This window comes from Athene noctua, chromosome 6, assembly GCF_965140245.1.
Source record: "Athene noctua chromosome 6, bAthNoc1.hap1.1, whole genome shotgun sequence".
NCBI classification, from domain to species: domain Eukaryota; kingdom Metazoa; phylum Chordata; class Aves; order Strigiformes; family Strigidae; genus Athene; species Athene noctua.
The window spans coordinates 36,632,166-36,657,511 of NC_134042.1; the positions used below are offsets into that span (position 1 = coordinate 36,632,166).

At 40.4% G+C, this 25,346-nt stretch overlaps 2 protein-coding genes across 3 annotated transcripts in view; both read right to left on the reverse strand.

The window, feature by feature from the left end:
• DICER1 (dicer 1, ribonuclease III) overlaps nucleotides 1-6,870 on the reverse strand; it is a 68,836-nt gene extending 61,966 nt beyond the window's left edge. The window contains exon 1 of the mRNA XM_074908595.1: nucleotides 6,775-6,870. The gene's annotated coding sequence lies outside the window, so the exon portion shown is untranslated. The remainder of the gene's footprint in view (nucleotides 1-6,774) is intronic.
• Nucleotides 6,871-15,177: 8,307 nt separating this feature from the next.
• Nucleotides 15,178-25,346, reverse strand: part of CLMN (calmin) — a 77,631-nt gene continuing 67,462 nt past the window's right edge. For both annotated transcript variants that reach the window (XM_074908599.1, XM_074908600.1), the window contains exons 11-13: nucleotides 24,361-24,421; nucleotides 23,243-23,304; nucleotides 15,178-21,978 (exon numbers count right to left, since the gene is read on the reverse strand). In XM_074908599.1, the coding sequence (XP_074764700.1) occupies nucleotides 21,825-21,978; nucleotides 23,243-23,304; nucleotides 24,361-24,421 (277 nt within the window). In that variant the 3' untranslated portion in view covers nucleotides 15,178-21,824. The remainder of the gene's footprint in view (nucleotides 21,979-23,242; nucleotides 23,305-24,360; nucleotides 24,422-25,346) is intronic.

Consider the following 25,346-nt stretch of genomic DNA (forward strand, 5'->3'; position numbering starts at 1 on the left):
GAAAACAAGCAAACTGTATTCAACAGGATTTGACTGTCACTCAAAACCAAACACCAGCTTCTCTATCACCAACTGTTGCTGAACTGTGTTACACTAATGACAACAAACATAAAAACTCCAGAAACAAAACTTCTTGCTCTAGTCCAAAACTATCTGAATGCAGCAAAAGGAAACACCTAGTGGCAGCAGCCAGCAATAACAGGATGAACCGATAAGATTTTAACAACTGTTAATAGTTGGCAGTCAATGTATACATCAGTAGCATTATTGGCATGCTATTCAAGATGCTTGCCAGAAGTCAGCACCTGCTTCATCATTATGCCAGTCACTACATGCCCTAAAATCATCCAGTAATTCCTTGTAGATCCTCATCTACTGATATAATAACCAGTCAGTAGACAGTTTCACAAATCATTAATTTTGTCACTGAAAACTCACCTTCTACTCAGTTTAGGCAATACACAGTGTTAAGAAGACCATTTTCCAGACAATTTAGTATTAATCAAGGCAGGTTTCACTTCTCAACTCTTCTTACATAGCAGAGCATTAACTATGCAAAGATTACCAAGGGAAAATTACTCGTCTCCTGGAAGTTGATCATATGTCTTTAAAAGACCAAGGGAGCTCAAATGTTTTCTGCATTCTTACAGTCCTTTTTCAATGAACTACTTCAAGGTAAAAATGCAGGTCTACATACCCTTTGCCCATTACATTCATAAAACATACACATACTCCTCCAGAGCTTTGTCACATGTCACAGCTCAAACTTTCCTCTCAAATCCCACAGTAGATGTCATAGACACTTATTCCGAGGAAGATTTCGCTAAATCATAGTCTTTCTGATTGCACAGAAAAAAAAAAATTAAAAAAAAAAATCAACTGATCTATTCAGCATATAAACCTATGGACTTGAATGTCTGGGTATACATTTCTTAATTTTTTATTTATGATCTTTGAAAGTATACAGACAGACATCTGCTTCTTGCCCTATCAGTTACAGCTTGCTATGTTTCTTTAGTGTCAAAATAATACAACTCAGGAGGCTGATGCTGACAGAGTTCAATGTTCTTTGGAAACAAGAAAGGAAAAAAAACTTCCCCCCCCCTTCTTCACAAGTACTAAAAAAAATAAGGCAGTCCACAGGATTTTGTTTAATTATCATAAACTAACAGAAAATGCAGACCTTGCTTACAATAACTATAGAAATAATGAAAAAGAGAAGGATAATCTAATGGTTTAGTAACATGCTTCTGTCACTTTCCTCTTACAGTCACTGTCAGTCATGCTGACTCTGTCCACTACACTAGTAGAAAATATTGATTTACTAGGGTCAAATTTCCTCTTATTTTGCCTTAAAGAAACAGGAAAGCATAAGTAGCAAGAAGAATAAATGAATACACACACACCTTCTTGAGGACTCACAGAACATACAGCAGAAACAGAGGTTAAAATTTGGGGTGGTTTTTTTTGGAAGTACTATAGTTTTTCATGCCCATTATCCACCTCCAACAGTAACTTGGCTTTTAAAGTCTTGGAGACCATCAAGACAGCACTATATTAGACAGCAAAAGTAACTAGAAATGATCTTCAGTAACTAGGGGGAACATGACTCCCCCCCCCCCCCCCCCCCCGAAAATTCACAGACCTCATATCAAGTGTACAAGCAACTTGACAATATAGGCATTTAACTTTAGTGGAAAGATGGCAAAAAGTTATGGGTCATTGAGAGAACGAGAGGCCAAAGCTTTTGGTTTTATAGTAAGCACTTTCTTTCATTTTATGTCCTCTTCCAAAAATGAAAACCTACTAGCCATTGACCATGAAGGAAGCAAGGCAGACAGGTTTGTCTGCTCAGAAATACAAAGCTTAAGTGAGGAGCTAAAAGTCTTATTTGAGATTGATCCCAGGCACTAACATTCGGATTAAAGATGATTAAATAAATGAATATTAAGAATTCATAAGGCCACAACTAATAAATCAGCTTAAATACATTTAAATGTCTTCATGTACAGAGGCAGAATATAAACATCTAAAAACTGTCTTTAAGCACTTGAAAGTTAAACTCAAAGGAGGGTGTGAAAAAAGAGATACCTAAATTAACTTGCCAAACTCACGAGTCAGAGAAGTTAGGGCTTCTGAATCCTAGACAACATCCTAACCACTAGGATCAACTCTACTTTTTACTATCAACTAAGAAGCAACTTCACCTTAAGGTAGATAAGCCTTGTTCATTTCTTCTTGAAAAAGAAAATATAGAGCCAAAGTCACCATAAAAAGCCAGTAACAGTTGCAAGAAAGCTGTAAGAAACCTGATCTAGACCAGAAACAAAGCACACCTTGCAAACAAAAGAGAAACATGAATTGCAAAACCAGCCCAGACATGCCTGCATAGCCAAATCATCTCAATGGAGTCAAACAAATTAACTTTAAAAGGCAAGCTGTATTTGCCTCACTTCCGAAGGAAAGGAAATTTATGCCATCAGTAAGTGAGCAGGTCTAAAACTCCAAAGCAGTTTTCAAAAATGAAAGATTAGATCTTAAATTCTTAAGTTTACAAGGAAACTGATTTTTTTACTACTACTGCCCAGCTCCTTAGCATCTCTGCTGATGAAAAGGCCACTACATGGCTTGACAATTTATCAGGAATTGGGTTCCAAAAAAGGAGACAGGCACTGGAAACCAGGTTTTAGTAATTAACAGTAAGGACTGTTCGTTGGTTGGGTTTTTTTTTTGTGTACAAATGAAAACACATGAGAATACTGATGAGCGATTTAAAAACAAAACAAAGCTCCAATGCCCAACCTGACCACCTCTGTTTCCAGCAACGATTCCCACAAGTCAGCAGCCACCATGCTTCATCTCAGATATAAATGCTCACTTATTCAACGAACCCAAAGGAACTGATCCCTTATGAAGAGTAATAGAAGATGCAAAACATGGGCAGAAACTGATCACGTCAGCTTACACAGCATAAGTACTGAGGACAGACATAAAGAGAAAAAAAGCAGAGCAAAACAAGTTTTTCTACACTACTATCATGTATTAGCAAGGATCAAGAGAGAGCACTTCTGGTTCTTTTCCCTTGGTAAGAAGGGGCCCAAAAGTAACATGTGTGCCGACCAAAACAAGGATCACAGATTCAGGAGTGTGTAGCACTTAAGTAAAAGCCACAACAAGCTGTCCTAAAGTCTCTTGGATTCAAGAGTATTTATGCAAGGAGAAGCTGGAGAATATTGCTCTTCCTTCCTTTCCCACCATAGAAGGGCATTTCAACACTTCCAGCTGTGCAACAATGCAAGTAAATTCCTCGACAGTAGTTTCAGTTCTCTGCTTCATGACTCCAAAAGCTGCAGGAATTTGAAGGTGACAAAAGTCAAAGAAAGTTTACTTAACTAATGCCGTCTGCAATATAGAGCAGAGATAACAAGGGAATTTAAGATATACTGCTCAACATTCAAACTTTAAAAATTATTATATTATTAGGTAAGGCATACAAGAACTACCAAAACCAAGAGTTCACCTAATAGAATATCACGGCATTCATTAAAGTGGGTACTGCTTTGTCCTGTAAATTAAGTCTTTTAGAATGGTTACATTACATTCCTACACTCACCACTCCCCCAAACAATCAACACAGCTCCAACACCAAACCTTGAAATCCCAACCAAAGACAGATGTAACTTCAGCTAAAAATGAACTTTAATGCCACGTTTGCTCTCTTCTGGTTTATCACGATACATATGGAAGTCATGAAAGGCTAAAGGATGAATAAATACATCTGGATGGTGTGAAGAAAAATCATGCTTTCTCCTCTACTCCAATCATTCTTAGCCTTCAGGGTTCTAAAAACATATTGCATACAATTACATAGAAGCTCTTGTTCCATACAATACTATATACAATACTATAATTATACTTTTACTTTCTTTAAAGGGAACCACTTTCTGAAAAAAAAAAAAATAATCAAGCTTCTGTGCTATCAGTATGAAAAAATTACTGTTGAAAATATGAAGGTGATGGGATACAGATGGTCAGTGGTTACACAGCAAGGCATTAGGACATCATAACCATCTCGCTGTTCTGCCAACAATCTATCAAGCTCAGTATATTCCCTAGTTCGTACCATCTACATGAGAGAAAAGAAAACCTCAACTGGATTTCCCCACAGAGAATTACTGAATAATGGAACAACCCATCTCAAAGAATGTTTTGATGTTCCACCTGCTGCCTGATAGACTAGATTATGCCCTGAAATAGAATGCCTGTCTGTAGTCTTAGCACTTACTGTAATGCTCATCACTGCTTAAGTGTACAATCCCTCTCAAAATCTTCCTGAACTCTTGCTCTCATATTCTACAGCTTATCCGAAGAGAAATCAAGAGTATTTCATCTCCAAGTTTACCACACCCATTTTACTAAATGGCTCCTTCCTCTTCTAAGAGGGATACACATTTTTGTATTTGGTTTTGCCTGTAATTTGTATTCAGTTACAGGTCAATGAACATCTAGCCAGTTCATACTGAAAGTGAAAACGGGTGAAGTAGTGATACTCAGACTCTAATCAGCTGTGCTAAAGGAACTTCGTGCAATCCATTAACTTTTCTGAAAAACAGGAAAAGTACCTTACAAATTTCTGAAGTGGAAAATGAGAAACATCCAAGAAGTACAAAAAAAACATTACAAGTTTTTTTGAACTGCAAGTTCTGCTTTTTTTCTTCTCATAGGCTACAGAAGATCAAGGTATTTCTCGAGAAAAAAAAAAGTCTAACTTCTATAAAAACATTAGTGTAATACTACATCAGGCAAAATAGCTTTCTAGCTTATTAGCTTCCCTCTACTATGAGCCAATGGAGGACATGTGTGAAGGAGTAGGGCAAGATAAGGCAAGCAGGAAAACACTCCATTGACCAGTCAGTCACCTTGATGTTTGCCACGTCCGAGAAGATACTCCTGTGTTTGATAGTCTCTGATGATTTCCCCACAAATTAATTGTCTCAAATTCCTTGATAACTTTTGGTATTCCCAATACGCTGCTGCACCAGGACTTTTAGTTACACATGGTGTAAAGGAGTACCTCATTTGTTTTGAATCTGTAGAATATAGAAATCTTTCAAAACCAGGGGAAACAAAAAACAAAAACAGCCCGAGAGCTCCCTACCTACTTTCTTCATGACTAAGTTTCATAATGCCTCTTATCCCTCCACTGGTATCTTTCCCTGGGTGAAAAGCTCCAGTTAATTTCCAATCCACCTTTCTCTTAGCCTAATACAATCTCCTTGAAGTAGAAGAGAGATAAAGGGAAAACACCCAAACTGCAGTTAGTATTAAACATACGGCCCCAGAAAGTATTTATACAGTGGCATACTGATGCAATTTTCTCCTCCAAGTTAATTGTTAATTCTAGCATTATTCATTTTTTGACTGCTGAGTACTGAGCTACAACTCAATCCCATGGATTAATAAAGTAACAATCCAATGATTATACATGTAAAAGCACCTTCCAGGTGAAAACTTCTAGTAGCATCTTCAAAGTTTTTAAATGTCTACAATGTACCGTGTAGACAGATAATGAAAAAGACCCTCAAGCTAAATATTTAGGAGAATAATTATGGTATAATAGCAATCAATTTCAGTTTGTGTCTGTATCAACTTGTTAAAACAAACACATGCAGTTTGCACTTCAACTGAGAACTCAAAATGGCTTAATAATAAGTGTAAACCAGTGTAAACTCAGCGTCCGCAAGGTTGCTTTGATTTTCCGTTTTGTTTCTCTAAACGTGGTAATCATCTCCCAACCTACACTTTGACCGCTTGAGCCCACCACCTAAATTCAAAAACCCTAACACCAAAAATATAACTGATCACCTGAAGCGCCAAACATCCTCCAGACTTTTAGCAGCTAAAGTTGACCGAACCACTAAGAGATTCACCTTTTTGAAACAATGATTTCTGGACAATAATATTGCACAAAAAATATCCCCCTTTTTTAGATGTCAGTATCACAATCCCTTTTCTGCTCATTCGGGTTTCTTTGTAGATTACCTAACACAGCAACAACCCCGGTGCAAAAATATTTGTCTTTTTAACCCTTTGTTTTTAACTTCAGATCACACAGCACAAGGCCTGCCTTAATCACGCTGCCACTACGTTCTTCACTCCACGCGCTGCCTTCATTTAAACTGGAAGAGGACGGAAAGGAAGCAGAGAGAAGAGCTAAGTTTCTCATACCGCTTTAGCATGAGCACTTCAGAGCGGAAACTCTTTTACTACCCTACACCGCCTTCCCCAAACCCATCACGACACGGCACAAGGGCAAGAGAGGCGCCGAGCCCCGGGAGGCAGAGCCCCCGCCGGCAGGCAGGCCTCCAGCGCGGCCGCCCGGGGGGCGCGGAGCCAGAGCAGACAAAGCCGAGAGGGGCCGGAGCGCGGCCCCCGCCGTGCGGGCCCTGCCGCCGCCCCACACGAGGGGCCCGGGCCCTGCCGGCGCCGGGGCCCGCGGGAAGTTTCCAAGGCCGATCCCAGGGCCCAGAGGCCGGTGCCGCCCCGGGACCCGCGGGGACAGGGACGGTCGCTGGGACGGAGGCGGGGCAGACCTAACCGGGCCGCAGCGCCGGGAGGGCAAGGAAGGAGCTACCGCCGCCATCCCACCTCGCTCGGCGGCGGCGGGGTTGCGGGCGCTCAGGCCGGCGCGGGCAGGGGGCTCCGGCACCCGTGCTCGGCCGCCATGCAGCTCCCGTGGCGAGGGGCAGGCGCGCCCGGGCCGCCATCTCCTACCTGCTCGGACGGGACCCAGCCCGGCGCTTCCCCCCACTACAGGCCGCGTCTCATTGTGCTGCTGCCGCCGCCGCCGCCGCCATTTCCCCGCCGCCGCCGCCTCACTCCCCCCAACTGTCAGGTTCCTCCATTCACCTGGGCCCGGGACAGCCTCCTCCCCCTCCCTTCCCCCTGCGCTGCCGGCACTACGCAAACGGAGCACCTCCCCCACCCCTCCCACCCATACCAACGAGGGCCGCCCAACGCCCGCAACGCAAGCTCGCTCCGAGAATTCCACCCTGCGCAGCTCACACGCTCCACATCCCCACGCTATGAAAGAAACCAGGCGATTGGCGGCGAAAGCCGCGTAAAAGGTGAAAGGTTCCCGAGGCAGCCAATGCGATAGCGGGATACAGCCGCTGCCCGGGAGCCGCCGGGTGGTCCAATGGCTCACGTGTGTGCGCGCTGCCCTCCCCCCGCCGGCGGGCTGCGAGGCGCTCGGCCCTGGCGCTCCCCCGCCGCGCACGCGCTTGGGCGGGTCCCGCGCGCGCCGGCGGCGGGGGGCGGCAGCGCTGAGGCGGGGGCGGCTCCCGCCATCTTGTGGGGGGTGGCCGGCCCGGGCCGGGAGGGAGTGGAGCTGCCCGAGGCCGCCTCCAGGGCACCCCTCTTCCCACTGAGACGAGACTGGGCACGGAGAGGTGGGTCTCAGGGAATGGGGTTGGCCTGTCGTGCGGGTCCAGGCAAGCCCTGTGCGAAAGGCAGTCCTTTCGGCAGCACTGAGCTCTCTCATCACTGTGTAGCAAAATCCCACCTTTTCATACACACAGACGGCCCTTTCCATCAGGACTGTCCTTTCTGCCGAAGGTACAGTGCTGCTTTTCCACAAGGGAGCTGTCGCCCTCAGCCCTTGCTGGTGCTAGGCCCAGAAGGTGGAAGAAAGAACCACTGAACGTGGTTGGGTTTATGTGTACTCCCTAAGGAGCATCTCCTTTTGCCATTGCTTAAGGCAGCTTGTTCACTAGCCAGACCACCGATCTCCAGTTTCTTGTCAACGCTCACTTGCTTGAGTGATGTTACTAGCTACTACTAAATTTTTTTTAAAGTGTCCTGAAATTTCTTGGATTAAACTGCAGATGCAGGGTAACTCACCATCAAAACCCTTCTTCAGCCACAGATGAAGAACAGAAGGGAAATGTGTGGTGCTGAAAAACAGGAACACAATTTCTCTCGTGCCTCCCATGCTGCTGTTTTCCAGCTTCTATTTTCATTACAAATGACATAAAAATCTGTAAGCTGTGTCCTTGAAAACAGGGGGGAAACGTAAGACAATAAGAAAGCTCTAACAAATTATCTACCATACAGTGCCTGATGCAGAAGGTTCAGTTGTAAGTGTGAATAACTGATCCCTAAGGTAGGACGTACGACTGAAATGAATCAGTTTGCAAAAAACAGCACATTTGGAGATACAGTCTCAGTTAATTCCCTCGTCCCACCTCCCATGGTACTGGCTGCCAATGCTGGTCTCTTTGTAGCTGGTGTGAAGACACCCTCCTCACGGAGACGTAGCTAATAACCAACCTCCAGGCTTGATTACTGCATGGCTTAGATCCGTAGCCACAGCCTGGATCAGATAGATGCTTAGAACAGGTAATAAAATGGATAATTCTTGTAAATTCAAATTTGGAGTTTAAAAGTCCCTTGGCCTAGTGTAGGTCCCAATGGATCATCAGAGAGCTGAAAGCAATAATCACATCCCACTTGTGCCTGGTCACATCCCCAGATGAATGGCAGTTTTATGGAACCAGAGAGGAATTACCCTGCTGAATACCTGGTCATCAATTACAATAGTGGTGGAGCACAAAATTGCTGCTTCACTCCCGCAGAGCTGTGTCTGGAAGCGACCATCAAAAAGCTGCATCTGGCCCAAATCATGCTACCTGTTCTTCAATGCACTGCATTCATCTTTTGCAATGTCAGTGAATGTTTGTCAGTGTCAATGTTTAGCTGTTCAGATTATCCTGTTACTCTCCATGGAGTTAATAGCTCATCCTTTGTACCCTGAAGCCTTTCCCCATTACATTATGGAGAAATGAAATTGCTGACCAAGAGGGATTTTGTTATGAGTTGGTTTTGTTGTTTGGGGTTTTTTTGTGAGCATGGAAGATGGGCCAAAAGATGGCCATAAGTGATGAAAATCTTTACAATCGGGGACCCCCATTTGCTTTGATGTCATTTTAACTGCTAAATGCACAATTCAGTTTTCAAGCTGAATTATTCCTCACTGTCCTCCACTCACACATGTGTTCAAAAGCTCTATTACTTTTCAGTAGTTTTCTTACTTTTTGTGCAAGAAAAAAACCCCCTGTATTTTACCATCATTTACCGTGGTGGTGGGGTACACACATGCAGGGGAACAGGCCTACCTATAGTACTAATGAGTGGTCAGATGGACTCATACAAGTTACCACACCCCACCAAAAATATAAAGATATATCCACATGTGGGCAACATGGTCGCTCTTGTGGAAGGGAATATTTAAATAATGTAAATATACATTGCTGGCCCCATTCTGCCTCCTCCGGTCACCCCCTTTCCACGGTGGATGATTTTGGTTGTGTGCTGTATCTTGCTGATCCCGTTTACCCCGTTGCAAAACCCTGCAAGGAGTGCAGCTACAGAACCAGTTACACTTGTGTTAGGCCAGGTGACCAAGTTAGAGTATCCTAAGATCACATATACTTGCACAAGGACTGGAAATCATCCTTGTTGCCTAATAAAGAAGAAGACAACACTGTAAACGCCATGCAAAGCCACTTCTGGCCAGCCGCTCACCTGTTAGGTTGTGCTGAAGGTGGTGTGTATGCAACAGTAGATCTGTCACTGGAGCTCCAGCTTCCTTCTTTACATCTGCACTCTAGCAGGGATTTACCATCTTCCCTAATATCACTGTCCCTAGAAAATTGGTATGAGAAGATAAAGCTAACTAGAGCAATCTCAGGTTCTTTTAAACCAACCTTAATAAAATTATTTCAGATTAAAAGTGATATAGAGGCCTAGGGTGTTAGCAAATTAAGTGGTTTATTGGCTCAAACCTCTGTTGCTATTTAGAGCACATCTTCTATAATGCCCATGCTGTTAAATATTACAGTATTAGGTATTTTTATAGCATTGAAGGGGCATCCTTCTGTTTTTTTTTATGGATAGAAGAATGATTATATCCCGTGACAAAAGCTTAGGAAGAGGAGCAGCTGTTCAGTCTTATCCAGTGGGAGCTGTCAGAACATATGGGTCTATTTTTCCAATTTTAGCTGAAGTACTGAAGGAAATTGGCATTCTTGATTATTTCTAACATAAAATAGAGCAGAAAGAAACCCTCCTTAATCCTCTGCAGGCTATGATTAAATAATGAATTTTATCCAATTCAAGTAGGTTCAAAGAGAAGGCAAGCGGAATACTTAAAACACAGAAAACAGAACACATGAATGCCATGAGAATTCTGGAAGTTATTTTCATATAAAAAAAGGGTGTCTTTCTCCACAGCTACTTCCTCATTGAGCCTGCCTGCTGACAGGAGTTTTTGATTTAGAAGCACAGTTAGGATAAAATTTGTGCTAGTCTATCACCACTATCCTCTCTCCGTTGTAAAAAATGGATATTTTATGTCATATGTTTGTTTAATGACAAATAAACTTCAGAGTTTAAGCCCAAATAAAAAATTGACTTTTATGTTGATTTCACAAATTTCTTACAAAGATATTTAAAGTAAGATGAAGTCATCAGCTTGATACACAATGTTAGAAATTTCCACTTATTTCAAACTGTTTAGCCCAAGTAATTAAAATCCACAACAGAATAAGTAATAATGTACCAAATTACAGCTTTCCCCATATCTTTAGTACTGGAAATACTGATGTTTTACTCTATGAGATAACTGTTGTAAGACAAGAAAAGAGACATTTATCTCCCTTCCCCTTTTAAAAAATCATATCAGTGAGGGATGGAGGGGTTGTTTCTGTTTTTTTCCTGTTGGGTAAGAGTGAATCACAGAATTGTCTAGGTTGGAAAAGACCTTGAAGGTCATCCAGTCCAAACATCAACATTAGTTCCCAACTACACCATATCCCTCAGCGCTATGTCAACCCGACTCTTGAACCCCTCCAGGGATGGGGACTCCACCACCTCCCTGGGCAGCCCATTCCAACGCCCAACAACCCGTTCTGTAAAGAAATGTTTCCTAATATCCAGTCTAAACTTTCCCTGGCACAACTTGAGGCCATTACCTCTTGTCCTATCACTTGTTACTTGGTTAAAGAGGCTCATCCCAAGCTCTCTGCACTCTCCTTTCAGGTAGCTGTAGAGGGCGATGAGGTCTCCCCTCAGCCTCCTCCAGACTAAACACCCCCAGTTCCCTCAGCCGCTCCCCGTACGACCAGTGCTCCAGACCCTGCACCAGCTTCGTTGCCCTTCTCTGGACACGCTCGAGTCATTCAATGTCCTTTTTGTAGTGAGGGGCCCAAAACTGAAAAAGTGAAGAAAAATGTGTTTGGATTAGAAAATTGCAATTGAAAAAAACCCAAGCCAACACCTGTCACAAGTAATTGTCTTTGTTCATGCTATAGAACTGTGTAATCACAACAGAGAAAACCCAACTTTGTGGTTTTTGGGTCTAAACATAGGTACTCAAATGGACTCTGAAGAGATTCCTTCCCGTGAGACAATGGTGACCTCTGTTGTTCCTTCCTGTTGATACCAGCCATGATGCTGTTTTGTCATTGCATCACAGACTGTTTCAGTGATGCACTTGGGACAAGCTGGCAGTTAATGAGAAAATATGGGCCAGAGTGTTGTATTCAAGTTTGTGGCCAGGAAAGAATGTGTCTATTCTACACTCCACTTGAGAAAAACTAACTTGAGACTTTTCTCTCAAACAGCCCCTAGTCTGGCTACCAGATTTTTCAGTTCATAGTTGTGAATCATTGCAGAGAAGAGCAGTTGCAAACATTTTAAACACTTGGCTAATAATAACACCTGCAATGCATTCTAAGAAAAAGCTGCAGGTATGATTATGGAGGAAGAAGTTGGAAGAAAGAATGAACTTACTTTAAATAGATTCCATTCCTAAAACTGGAACTGAGATTTTGAAAAGGTGGTAGGTTGCTGTGATGGTTTGACTCTGGCTAAATGCCAGGTATCCACCAAGTCGCTCTATCACTTCCCCCCCCCCCCCCCCTTTGTTTTCTCAACAGGGTAAAGAGCGGAAAGAAGATAAACTAACCCTTGTGGGTGAAACAAAAGCAGTTTTAATATAAGCAAAGCGAAGCAAAAGTCCGCGCGCGGAAGCAAAAGCAAACAGATTTATTCTCTACTTCCCATGAAGAGGCGATGTGGGGCCTTCTCAGGAAGCAGGGCTCCAATACGTGTAGTGGTTGCCTCGGAGGACCAAGGGTGACCCCCCCCCCCTTCCTCCTTTCTCCCAGCTTTATACTGAGCAGACGTCATATGGTATGGAATATCCCTTGGCTCAGTTCGGGTCAGCTGTCCTGGCTGTGTCCCCTCCCAAGATCTCGCCCACCCCGTCCCACTGGGGGAAATGTCGGAAGGAGCCTTGGTGCTGCGTAAGCCCTGCTCAGCAGCAGCCACAGCACCAGGGTGCTATCAACACTCTGCCAGCTCCCAGCATAAACCACAGCACCGTGAGGGCTGCTACAGGGGAAAACCGATTCCAGTTCAGCCAGACCCAATACAGTTGCACAACCTTTTTGTTCCCCCCTAAGATGCTATGTAAAAATGTTTTTTGGCATGCTTTCACACTTCAGTGACCCAGACTTCGTAACTCCAAAGAAGGATGTTTCCCCTAGTGCAAAAGAAACTTCAATATTTTAAATGCTTTAGTGGGTTTTTTGACCTCTTTAAACTGCTGGTCTACCTTATAAAATCAGTATAAAAAATGGGGTAGCAACTTACTCACTCTTCCTGTGCAGAGACTTGGCATTGATGACTACTGCCTAAAAAAAATGTTGCTGATCTTGATTGTGGAAAGCCATCACTTAGCAGAAGCCTAACTGGGAAGGGAATCTCTTCCCATCCATCACTGACTTAAGCAAGTCATGTAATTTCTGGATTTTATAAGCAGCTGCAATGACACAGTACAAAAGATCTATCATAGAATAATTAACAAAAATTCCTGATGTTGAAATATCCACTTTCTATGCTCCTTTTTGCCTGAGAGCTGAGAAATACCACTTTGCAATGTATAAATGTACTTAGTTGCTGTATTTATGATGATTCTTGCTAACATGCAGAAAATACATATCAGCAAAATGATAAATCAGTTCCCCAGGGTACAGATCAGCCATAAAAAAAGTAATGCAAAAATAATCAATTCAAAGTATTTACAGCAGATGGAGCTATACATTTTGCCTTGATCATATGTTACATGATGTTTCAAGCTAAAGTGTACAGTTTGACAAGGACAGAAAACTGCCAGTACTACTGTCTAACCAAGGAATGGAGTTAGTCACTAGAAGGCATTTCATAAATTACTGCAATTAACTCTCCTAGAAATAGTCCTTGTAACATCAATAGAAATAGCAACTCAAGAAAAGATTATTGCTGTATATTGGTGTCTTAATAGAAAAAACAGCTCAAGTCTAAGACTTTGTAATATCTGCCCACCCACCAATTTGAAGGTACCCCTGCCCCTGCTGGCTTCTGTTTACCAATCAGGTCAAATAAGCACTGAAGCGAGACCGATGATTTCAGTATACACTGCCAACCAGAATACACACACACGAGGTCCACAGGTCATCCTTTAGGAGGTCTGTGCTCCTACACAACCCAAGCGTGCATACTTGCATATGGTTCCTTATCTGAAATGAACCCTGTGTTTGTATTTATTGCTGCCGTGATCCAGATGGGTTTATTTCCTCTGCTGCATTTGCATCTTCTTTAAGCTACAAAAATTGTGTTTACACAGCAGGGATAAGGAAGATTATTTTTGCAGTTTCTATCAGAATGACTTTTATCCCAGAGCATGGAAAAGAAATCAAGTCCAACAATTTCTGTTCTTACTGTTGAATACGAAGTTTGGATCCCATACTTTTGTAAAAGCTTACTTCTATTCCACATTCTGAGCTGACCCATCTTGCGCATTTGAACTTCCCCCCTGCCCCGTAGTCCGCTTGCAAATTCCTAATCACAGCACCAGTTGCAAAAAATTAACCCAATTAAAAATAAATCACAGCCTTTTTATTCTCCACTTAAGTATCATTCATGACACCAGTAAAAGCTACTGGTCTCAAATTGTAGCTTGAGATTTTAAACTGATAGTAATGAAGAGGCTGTAGATGCCCCATCCCTGGAAGCATTCAAGGTCAGATTAGATGGGGCTCTGAGCAAGCTGGTCTAGTTGAAGATGTCCCTGCCCAGGGCAGGGGGGTTGGACTAGATGATCTTTTAACAGTCCCTTTCAATCCAAACCATTCTATGATTCTGTAAGTCAATGCTGCTAACAGGACTGGACCCAAACATCCCAAATTCTCAACAGCATTATGAATATTCAAGGACTAGGTGCGGGACATGGTCCAATAGGCAGGTACAAGCTACTCCAGGGGTACTGAGAAATACATTGAAAGCATGTGATATTATTTGATTTTGTAGAAGGAACAGAGGAACATTTACAATCCTTAAAGTGTGATACACATCAAACTTCATGTTTAATTGGTGAAGCAGCACTCCTACTCCATTCCCCATATACTGTTTCATTCTACAGAAGGAATCTACATTTTCATTCTGTGTTTATCCAGTTTACGTATCTTTTTCAGGAGATTGGAGCTGATTCTAAACTGCGCTGCATCTCTCTCATACTTTGTTTTCATTTTCTCATATACTGCAAATGGAATTAAGGTATAGGGGGAAGGAATGTAGTAAATACAAACCACTACTGCACCTAGTTAATCTACTAATCTACAAGTCTAAACATTTACATAGGAACACGCCAGAATTGAATTGTAAGAACAGTATGTAATTCAGCACAACTGTTTTTGTAAGCTTTTCCATGGCGTGTCTTTATAATACCAATTTCTATGCATTAATAAATCTTCACCTTTATAAAATTTATAATTAATTTTTTTTGACTAGAATAAAAGTTTAGATTCTTTTTCCAAAATTAAAAGTCACTTTTTGGATAGGTGGGAAGACAACTCACTTCATTATTTTGCTGTGTTTACTGAGACCTTCTCTGTTAAAAAGTGAGTATCGTCTCTGGGCATGAACATGAATAAATAATCTACAATAAGAGACATAATGATAATGAATAAATAAGAACAAAATGTTGATTTCTCCTGAAATGTTTGAAGGCATTTTCTTGGGAGGACAAGGACAAACCCACAGATAACAGATTATATACAGGAAGCCTGTCCCTTTATTTCAAAATTTGAGAGTTTATAAAATAAAGTGGAACTATTCACTAGTAAATACTATTCTTATTACAGCGTAAGTTTCTAAAAATTTTATTTCTAATGTACCAACTATACAGAGGAATATATTTCTTTCTCACAAAATTTAGCTTTGAGCAACAAGTGCAAACATTCAATACATACCGATTGAAAGCATTCAGAAGAAATGTATTTGAAAGTACACAAAAATGCATCTTCTTCAGTATATTTTTTGATACCACTCATATCCTCCCAGCATTTGTTCTCATTTAAATAACCATCATTCCTCACCACTTGCCAAAGAGAAACATGTATTTTAAATATAACATTCCCTACTTACAAATGATTTATTCAGGAGAAAAGTCCATCATTAACTCTTTAGCAAACTAGCACTTTACAGATTGCATTTTAACCTGGAGAACTTCAACAAGAAGGGCAGAACACTTTCTTCAGCTTTTTACACAGCAGAATACAATAGCATAAAGTGGTATGCCTACTGAAATATGTTTTTTTTCAAGACAAAAGCAGAAGTTGAATTTTTTTATTACAATAAAAATAGACATATTTGACTTGTGTAAGTTACTTGGCATTAAAAAATGACTGCATTGTATCTCTGAAAAAATGAGCAGCGTATAAATTGAAAGTTATGTGATGTAAATCAGACGAGTGATTTCTAACTAAACAATGGTGATCTTCTGTTACAATCAAATAATGGCCATGGATCAGGACCGACCTGTATGAATTGGTCCTTGGACACAGAGCAAATCTATTCCATGAATCAAGGAGATTCCAGGAAGGCCCAGTGAAACTAATGAAACTACTTTGGGAATAAAATATTACCTGACCTGAACACAGCAGTGAAGGCCAGGATCTAGCCTTTCTTGGAATGGCAAGTTTTAGTATTTCTTAAAAAGGTAAAATTAATTACTTTATTGCCCCTTCTAACCTTTACATGAAGAAAGAAGCGTATTAATCACCCAGGGGCCAATTTTATGTTCCAGAGACATAAACTTAAGACATTCCCCTCATGGTGAGAAAATAACACAGTTCTTGTTTTCCAATATCAATAGTAGCAGCTGCCTGGAAAGGAGTCATCAAAAGTGCAACTGAAGTGGAGGTTTACCACATCTCACTTTTAGAGGAGGAAAGAAATAATTTGATGTTCCACAATTTCAGTTAAGATAACCCTGAAATAGACACGGCATTTGAAATTAAAAGTGTTAATTTTTCACCCTGTGTGAGCTCTAGAGTTGTGTCAAGTGATGGACAGAGTAAGCAAGCTATCCCATTCACAGTACGACTTTTCCACATCATTTAATGTGCATATACCTCCCATCCTTCTGCATGAATAGCTTCACGATCTTGGGGCGGAGCGGGTGGGAACAAGCCATACGGCAAATCCTGTGAAGGTACGAACCTGGACCGTGAACAATTCTAAGCCTGGCAGCTGTAAATCAGTGTTATTAGTGGTATTCCAAAGGGAAGAATTTGATATTATTTACCTGACAAAAAACTGCACAGTGTGAAAATACAAAAACTTAGGGGCTTTCTACCTCCATGCAGATCCACTACCTATTAGCTCAATGGAAAACAGTGGGCAACCTATTGTTAAGGGTGAGAGCTTTCAGCTGTAGCAGTTTGGGAAGTTTCACAGCCACATTCCAGCCTGTAACTTCACCCTTGTCTTCCAGCCATTTGTTCCTGCTGCTGTTCTCTAAATCAAAATGGAAGTGGATGTTAACTTCCTAAAAGAAAGAGAGGACCGATCCTGCAGAATTTAGGCAAACAAATGTTATGTGTACGATGGGGTTAACTGAAGTCAGTGGCATTGTTTGTGTACGTTAAATTTGAGGGGATCCAGTGCTAAGGGCAATGCATAGGCTTCAGCTACTTCCTGGCCTATGTGATTAACGCTGATTTAAGTCCCCTCAGGACCAGATCCTGCAGTGTGTGCTTAGCACACAGACGTGTTGCATTGACTTCCACAGAAGTAGACAACTGACACACCACTGGATGCATTCAAGTTTGGCTTGGCAAGAAGGGACTCTAAGTACATAAAGCTAGCATAAGAGATGATGCATTATTATAACTATTATTTTGTTAGATGGCTGAATATGATATCGCATACACTGGCCAAATTAATCTTTTGAAGCTCTGATTCTGTGGGGATTGGTGCAAAAAACCCTGCTGGGTATTGCATGGTACCCCTGTAAACTCAGTGGAGCCCTCCCTACCTGGGTAAAGAAGTTAGTCATACTGAGCTGGAGTAAATAGAGAATCTCCAGAAGATGAGGAGGATTTAAGTATGTTTAGACACCAGATACCAACATGTAGAAATTTCAGCCTCAAGAAGTTTTAATGGAAGAAAGTAGCTTAATCACTCAGTATATTTTGCAACTTTAGCTGAAAGTTTAATATCACAAAATGACATTGCTATGCAGCTTTAAGAATTACACAATTGTATTCAATCACTTCCTATGTTTTTCAAGTCTACTGTTCATTAAGAACTCTTCCTCTGTTTGCAGTTTCCAGTTTTCAAAAGGATGACACAACTGATGCATAGCTTAATGTTCATTCTCATGAGTCATAATTAATAAATAATCATATCACATACATAGAATTTTATAGGTACTCTTAAAATGATTTTACAGTTCTATTAAATATATAGATAAAATAATAACTGCTATATAAAAAATCATTTTAAAACAGCTGAACTCTCAAGCTTTGCATAAAATTCTGTAGACACATTCATTACAATCTAGAAACTCAATAAAAATACATTTTAGAGCTCAATCCATCAAAAATATTCATGGCATTGAAAAGCGATTGTCATTTTTTTTACTGTAATCTGTGCTTGCCCTATTGTTGCACTGATCATTTCCTACAATTTGGCAAAGGCTATATTCAATTCAGTTTATAACTTATGTGTCTGTTTAACTCAATTCTTCAACTTTAAGACATCTACCAATAAATGTTTACCAGGGTTCTGTCTTCAATAGCGTATCTTTCCTTGCACTTTCTATAAAATCACAATGAAACATTTTGCAATTAAGTTACAGGACTACAATTACACTGAACTATCCTAATTGTCTCTCCGTCTTTAATGGTGCTTCTGTGAACACCAAACATCCTTTATCCAGTGATCCTCAAGCACTTCCTGACACTTACACTTCACAATACTCTGCTACCCACACATTTGCTCAACAACAGGTTTTAAAAACGGTCTTATAGATTGATACCCTTGTGTATCTGAATCCTGCTGCTAAATCAAAATACCAAATGCAGTCAGTTCAAGCTTAGCATTTTTCAAAAAGCCAGACAAAAATTCAAAAAAACCTTCCTCATTCAGACCATCCACATATCTGTTGGAAAACAGATAGATGAGAGATTGCCCACAAGCCTTTAAAACTTCTGCTGCCTCTAGCCAGCAAGTTAGAAGAGGATTCGCCATAATGACTGCTTCACAATCAGGCTTTGTAGACTGTAAACTCAGAATAGGACACAAAGTCTAACAGCAAGCAATGTTTCCACAATAGGGCACTTGCATGGAGGGACTGGATCTTGCGCTGTGGAGGAAGAGATGCAGGCTTACTCAATTTAAGTGGGGGAAGTGCTGCTTAGGCAGATGTCATTTTTTGCAGTTCCAAGTAATGACAGAACTCATGAAGAGCTCAGGCTCCTCATGCACAATTGACCATACCAGTATAATCACTCTTAACTCTTTACCCTGGATCTTCTTACCCAGGTCATGGCTCAGTAAGGTAAACTGCTTTTGTTATAGAAAAACACAACCCAACCAACCCAAATATGGAAAGCAACTTAATACTAAGTATCATGGAGTAATTTAGTAATTTTTTCATCTGTTTTGCAAGGAAGAAAGAATCTCCATCTGTTAATGGGATAGGCTGGAAAGCATACATCAGTTTAAACATCAGGTGAGATGATCAAGACAATTGCTGGATGCTGTTTAACACTTAAACTGCTCATTTCTCTTTTTCAGTCACTGTTCATCAGTGGGAGGCAAGAAAGAAAACACTGGGTTTTCTCCCTCTTGGAAGAAAATACTGTGTAATGCAGTTGCCAGCATTAGTGCAACTTTTCCCTTCTTTATGGTGTCAGTTGTTTAGATGAGATATCCAAAGACCTCCTCATTCTGATTAATTTCCTTAGGAGGAAGGGGAGAAGATAGAAGGGTGCTTAGTCTACTTATTTGAACTTTGATAGGTGTAAAGTTCTATGAAGAGACTGTAATCCAACTCCAGATAATCTCCACTGAAGACTATGAACCATGGAAGAACCAGAGATTTAAGATACAAAGGGTCAGAAAAAGTTGTCATAAACCAAAGAAGCCTATGATAAGTGGCTCATAATGAAGAGCTGTCAATACTTTTGCTCCAAACTAATGTACATTGCTACTTGCTGCTATTAAATAGCTGCCATACCCCAGCCAGGTATTCACTGGTTGTCAGGATAAGGACATAAAGTTTCTTGTATTTTCTATTGTTTCATAGAAAATGCACTAGCTCTTCAATGCTATATTTTAGCCTACTTCAAGAAAGAATTTTCAAAAATTCTAGTATAGGTTTTCTTTTTGAAGAAAGTATCACTGTCTTCATCAACAAGCACAAACATGTTCATGCATCACAAAATCAGATGACTCAAAATGTTGAACATTTTCATCAGCAAGATGAAACACTTTTTTTTTTTTTTATTTATGTTGATGTACACTGAATTAAGTTGGGAAGTTTGGATCTGTTCCTCACTAAGCACAAAGGATCTTATTTTTAGTTTCATGAGGTGAATCCAGCACGATTCAATGATGACAGGACAGAACAGGAAAGATTCCAGCTTTCTGCTGACTGAAAGAGATTCAGAATTTTATCTGCAATGTTTAACACCTCCTGCTGTGCACTGCTGCTATTGAATTCTAACTGAAGCTTGAAAGAAAAATCCCACGGAAACAAAAAGCTTATAAAGAAGAATGAAGTGTAATGGATGATTAAGACTACTCCAGCAGATAACATGGCTGTAAACAGGTCTTAAATACCTGCAAATAAATTGCTATGTATTCTGGTGTGTCCTGATCACGGGTACTGTTAGGTCAGCTGAAAACTAAGCCAGGGAGAGAGATACACCTTATGCTAAAACAAAATATGTAAAACTTACAGCCACGTGTTATAACTTTCACTCAATGTAAATTATGAAACACCTCGTTTTATGAAGCACATTGCAGTCAACCTTATGAATTTTCAGGTGGAAGCAGCAACACGATGTAATCTCATAAAGCATACTATGAAACTAAAAATGTGCCAATGAAAAATAGTGACTTCACTAGAAGTCATGCAGAGAAAAGTTACTGCTATGAAATTGAAGACTTCTCTTTTGTCCTGTAATGCAGAGGTACACCTCATCTGGCAAAAATCCTAAATCAAATACCCTATAGTGATCACTGATGTGGCAAAAGTTACAAGATGCAGAAATGGCTCAACTGTGTCTATGGACAAGACAAGTCTCTGCAGTTGTACTAGAAAGTCAATACCAGCCTTCAACATTTCTCTGTATTTAGTTTTACATCTGTAATTTATTTCTCTATTGATTTGGGCACTTAAAGGATATTTCCAATCCTTTTACCATGCACTTGTGCCATAACAGTAGCCTAAGGAAATTAGGTTACCTATTATTTTTTGTATCTTCAAAAAAGAGAAATCTTTATACCATCTGTTAAGTAAAAGCAGCAAAGGAAGCAGAAGCAGCCTCAGAAGCAGCGAGGTACTTCTTAAAAAAACCCAAATTGTATCTGTTCCTGATAAAATTGTTAAGCTTCTTGAACATCTTCTTCAAAGATGGCCACCATCAGTAACGTATAAAAAGTGTATTTCTTCAGGTATTCTCTACAGAAGTTTCTGAACTAAGATTTCCCATATGATCCCTCCTAAGAAGCAGCTAACGTATGTTCTTCACACTTCTCCACACCAAATTTATTCCTGAAAATTAAACATAACGAAAGGTGCAGGATAAAAATTAATTTAAATCCTAAAAAAGCAATCTCCCCTACCCAAATAAACCCTCAATCTGATTTTGTTGCTTGACTGGATTGCTATTGGAATTATAATCAATTCCTGGGGTCAGCATGTTCCATCACCTGCAGCTCTGCTCTGCCTCCAACTCTCTCGAAGAATTGCATGGAAAATGTGAAAAAAACATTTCTAGCCTTGCCCTTGCAGATGGGCCATATTCATGGGCAAGTCAATACCATCCCTCTTCCACAGCTGTCAGGCCCTGTGTAAGTAAATGAAGCCAAAAGAATAATTTTTGAAGACTAGAGCTCTGAAGTGTTCATATTTCTACTGATAATTATCTGGGTTTCTTTAGCATCTTATAAAGCAAGGCACAAATGTACAAAATTGCATCTACTAAATCAGGTAATTTTTATATATATTTATACAATTACCATAATATAAAATGTGCTTAGACACTGTCATAGCACAACAGTAGAGGAATTGAGGACAACCTGATAATAAACACAAACATCAGGTCCTACATTTCTGTTTGTGCTTCACCTGAAGAAACATATTCATATGCAGATACACAAAGCAATCCAGCCACCGTCCTTTGTTTTTTCACACCTCACAGAAATCAAACTTTGTTTCTAAGAAACTGTGGAAGGAGTAAAAGGCAGTAGACCAGCACCCAGAAAAAAATGATGAAGTAGAGTAGCTCTGGCTGCTCAACAATTGTAATCTCATGAGTTTGTGCTGGCGTCTCACTTGCTTCCGAGTCCTTTTTCTTCCTGAAAACAGGAGAGAATTTGATAAGAGGCAGGAAAAAGAAGAAGAAACCCTCATTGTTAATATTTACTCTAAAGATCAGAGGGCAGACTAAAAGACAGCAGTTTAATGAACCATTTCAACCTAGTCAGTTGGAGTTCAAGCTAAATAGGAGGTGCATAATGGGCTGTAGCAGTGTGCTCCCTTAGAAGCCAATGTACATAGCAATTAATCCTCTGAAAACTCTGGACAAATTGTGAGGTAGTTTAAATACATGCTGTTACAGTACAGTCCTTTGATGTAAGGTGATTTCCATCAGTAAAAAGATGCCCTTTTATATTCTGAACAGTAAATGTAGTTCTGGGCAACACACTTTCACAATTTTATTTATACACTCTATCTGATATACTTCCCCAAATCATCTACTTTCAGAGCTCCTCATGTCAGACACCAGAACACTAAACAGAAAAAGCTCAAGACTTCCAGAAACCAACTAGCAGTTGGAGGTTTGTAGGACAACTCCAAAATTCCAACTTTCCAAAATCTCATCTGCCGTTCTTAAGGGCAAAGCTTGATGGGCTCTGCCAGCACCACTGAGCTCTCACAAAACCAAGGAAAAGTTGTATTTTAAAAGGCATATGATAGTACACTCATTTTATAATTTCATACTACTATATGAATCACCCTCTGGTAGACTTTTTTTTTTTAATCTACTTGTGGAGAAAACTGGTTTTTGGCCTGTTTTAATAAGTTGTTTCTTATAGATCTGTAGACTCTAATACCAGAGGGATAGATGCTCTGCATTCAGAATCCATCACCCTAAGTCTAAACTAAACACACATACAAATTATAAAAACTCATGGGTGCTCTAACAGAGGCCAGAACTCTACTGAAGTATCATCTTTCCTCAGTACTGAGCACACTAAACAGTGTCTTGACAGTCTTCCAAAGCTGGAAAGAGTCATCACTGCCAGAGGGCCTCATATTTGAAGTCTTCCCACTCTTTTCTTTATTCACCACGTGTGGAAACTGCTCACAATCTTGCTTAAATAGCTGAATCTTTACTCTCAAGTCAAGAAAAAGCATTTTAGTCAAGGGGGAGATTGACAGATAAAGAAGTTTTGTATCTTACACTTATGGGAAATAGAGACTGCAAGCCATTACACAAGACATCCAGTCAGTCTCTACCGCTATAGTTGGTTTTAATTTCCCTTTGTAACATTGTTAGAAGTACCTAGGAGTCAGGGATACCTTCCAAAAGGCTTTGTCTGAATAAGAATGACTCACCTGATGATTAATGGATTTTCACCCACATCTGTCATCTTCTGTACATTTACACCATAGGTTTCCTTAAACAAACCAGGAATAGATTATGTAAAAAAACTAAAATTCAGCATCTTGCAAAGATGGTAATTGTGTGTGTATTTTATGCAGAGTATGTCTTAATGTTTGCTCGAATAAAATGAAAGTGTGCTTATAAATTTATTCCCTGCTCGCACATCCACCACTGCAGTCTGGTACACACACAGAAAAGGAAAAAAGTTGTGAAAAAACATTTTTTTGCTTTTAATTGCTTTCATTCAGTTGAATAAAGCTCTCCTCATTCATATATATTTCTAGTAGCTCTGACAGCATTGCAAAACTAAAACATCTGTGTGAAACCTCCTTTTCATTGAACATTGATGGCAGCATTTCTTTAAAACCCCAAGACAGCCAGGATCTTATTTTGTGCTGAAAAGAGCCATATTCCTATCATTGCTCAGTGTGCCCAGATTGCTGATGCTGTCCCTTCCTTCTGACTTAAAAAATAAAAATCCAGAGCTCAGTTGTGTAGTGTGCTCTCAAGAAACCAGTATGAATTACATCTGCCATTAAGAATGCAGTTTCACATTACAGCTAAAATTCTTTTAGGGTTAGCTGCTGTTCTTGAGATTATATAATACACTGCTACTATGAAGGAGAGGGAAAGAGCCCACTCTTTCATAAGTGCACTTCAAGAGACACACAGCATTTTTGCAGGGCTGGGACCAGGACACCAACATGCATACAGAGAATGCACAAGCTAAAAGAAACGGGAGCAGCAAATAAAGGCAGCTTTAAAGAAGTGAAATGTTGCAGCTATACAGTTAAGATAAAATAAGCCTCAAAGTTACAATAGATTTAATTGTAGTACGAGGTACTCCTTTTTGGGTTTGAGGTTCAGTAAGGTTCAGTTCCCTATATTTAGCAGAGTCCAGTAAAGGTTTTCAGCTATGCCTGGTTTTGGCACTATAATTATTAGTAGTCACAGGGCTTTTGTATTATCACAGAGCTTTATACAGAGAATAGACCCCTTTACACTATGTGAACTTTTGAAGTTTAAGAGAAACAGAGAAACAGTGATAGGTGAATTTCCACATACTTACCTCCTCAGAAGTATTAAGAGATCTTTTTCGGAGACAAATGTTGGAATCACTGTCGGTGGTTCTGAAATGTATGTAAAAGCAGTTTTAAATTCATAAAGCTAAATTTTGTTTTGACTTCAGACAGCCACTGCAATTTCACATGCTAGTTTTAAGCTACGCAAAACCACAGTTATACATTATTGAATGTATTAGGATATGGACTGGGCAAGAGGTTGAGAGGGGACACAGCTGGGACAGCTGACCCAAACTGACCAAAGGGATATTGCATACCATATGGTGTTGTGCTCAACAATAAAAACTACGAGAAGGAGGAAGCTGGCAGAGGGACACTCACACACACACTTGTTAAGGCATGTGTCTTCTAAAGCAACCACTATGCCTACACGAGCCCCTGCTTCCCAGGAAGTGGCTGGATGTCACCTGCTGATGGGAAGTAGAGAATAAATCTTTTTTTTTTTTTTGTGTGTGTGTGTGTCTCCTTTTGCTTTGCTTCCACACATGGCCTTTGCTTTTTTCATTAGACTGCCTTTACCTTGACCCATGAGTTTTACATCTTATTTCTCCCCCCATCCTGCTGAAGATGCGGAGTGAGAGAGTGGCTTTGTGGGCACCTGGTGGCCAGATGAGGTCAACCTACCACAATCTTATTTACTTGTTCACAGACATAAAAAAGGCCAACAAATACCTGTTGGAATGAAGCTGTGTCACACTTCCACAAAGTGTCACAATGCAGATAAATTATTTACACTACAAATTTTTCTGTTGGAAAAAGTTATAACACTGCCATGTTCAAAATGCACTGGGGTTCCATTTGGGTTTTGTGTAGCAAAATTTGTATAGCAAAGTCAAAGCAAGTCTCATTGGCACTGCATCACTTGACAAGTTTAAAAGAAACACAGGAAGAAGCCAACGTGTCCCAGTATGCTGCTCCTAAAAGAAGCCTACAAGAAACATCCAACAGACAGGGCACTCTTCAAAAGACCAGG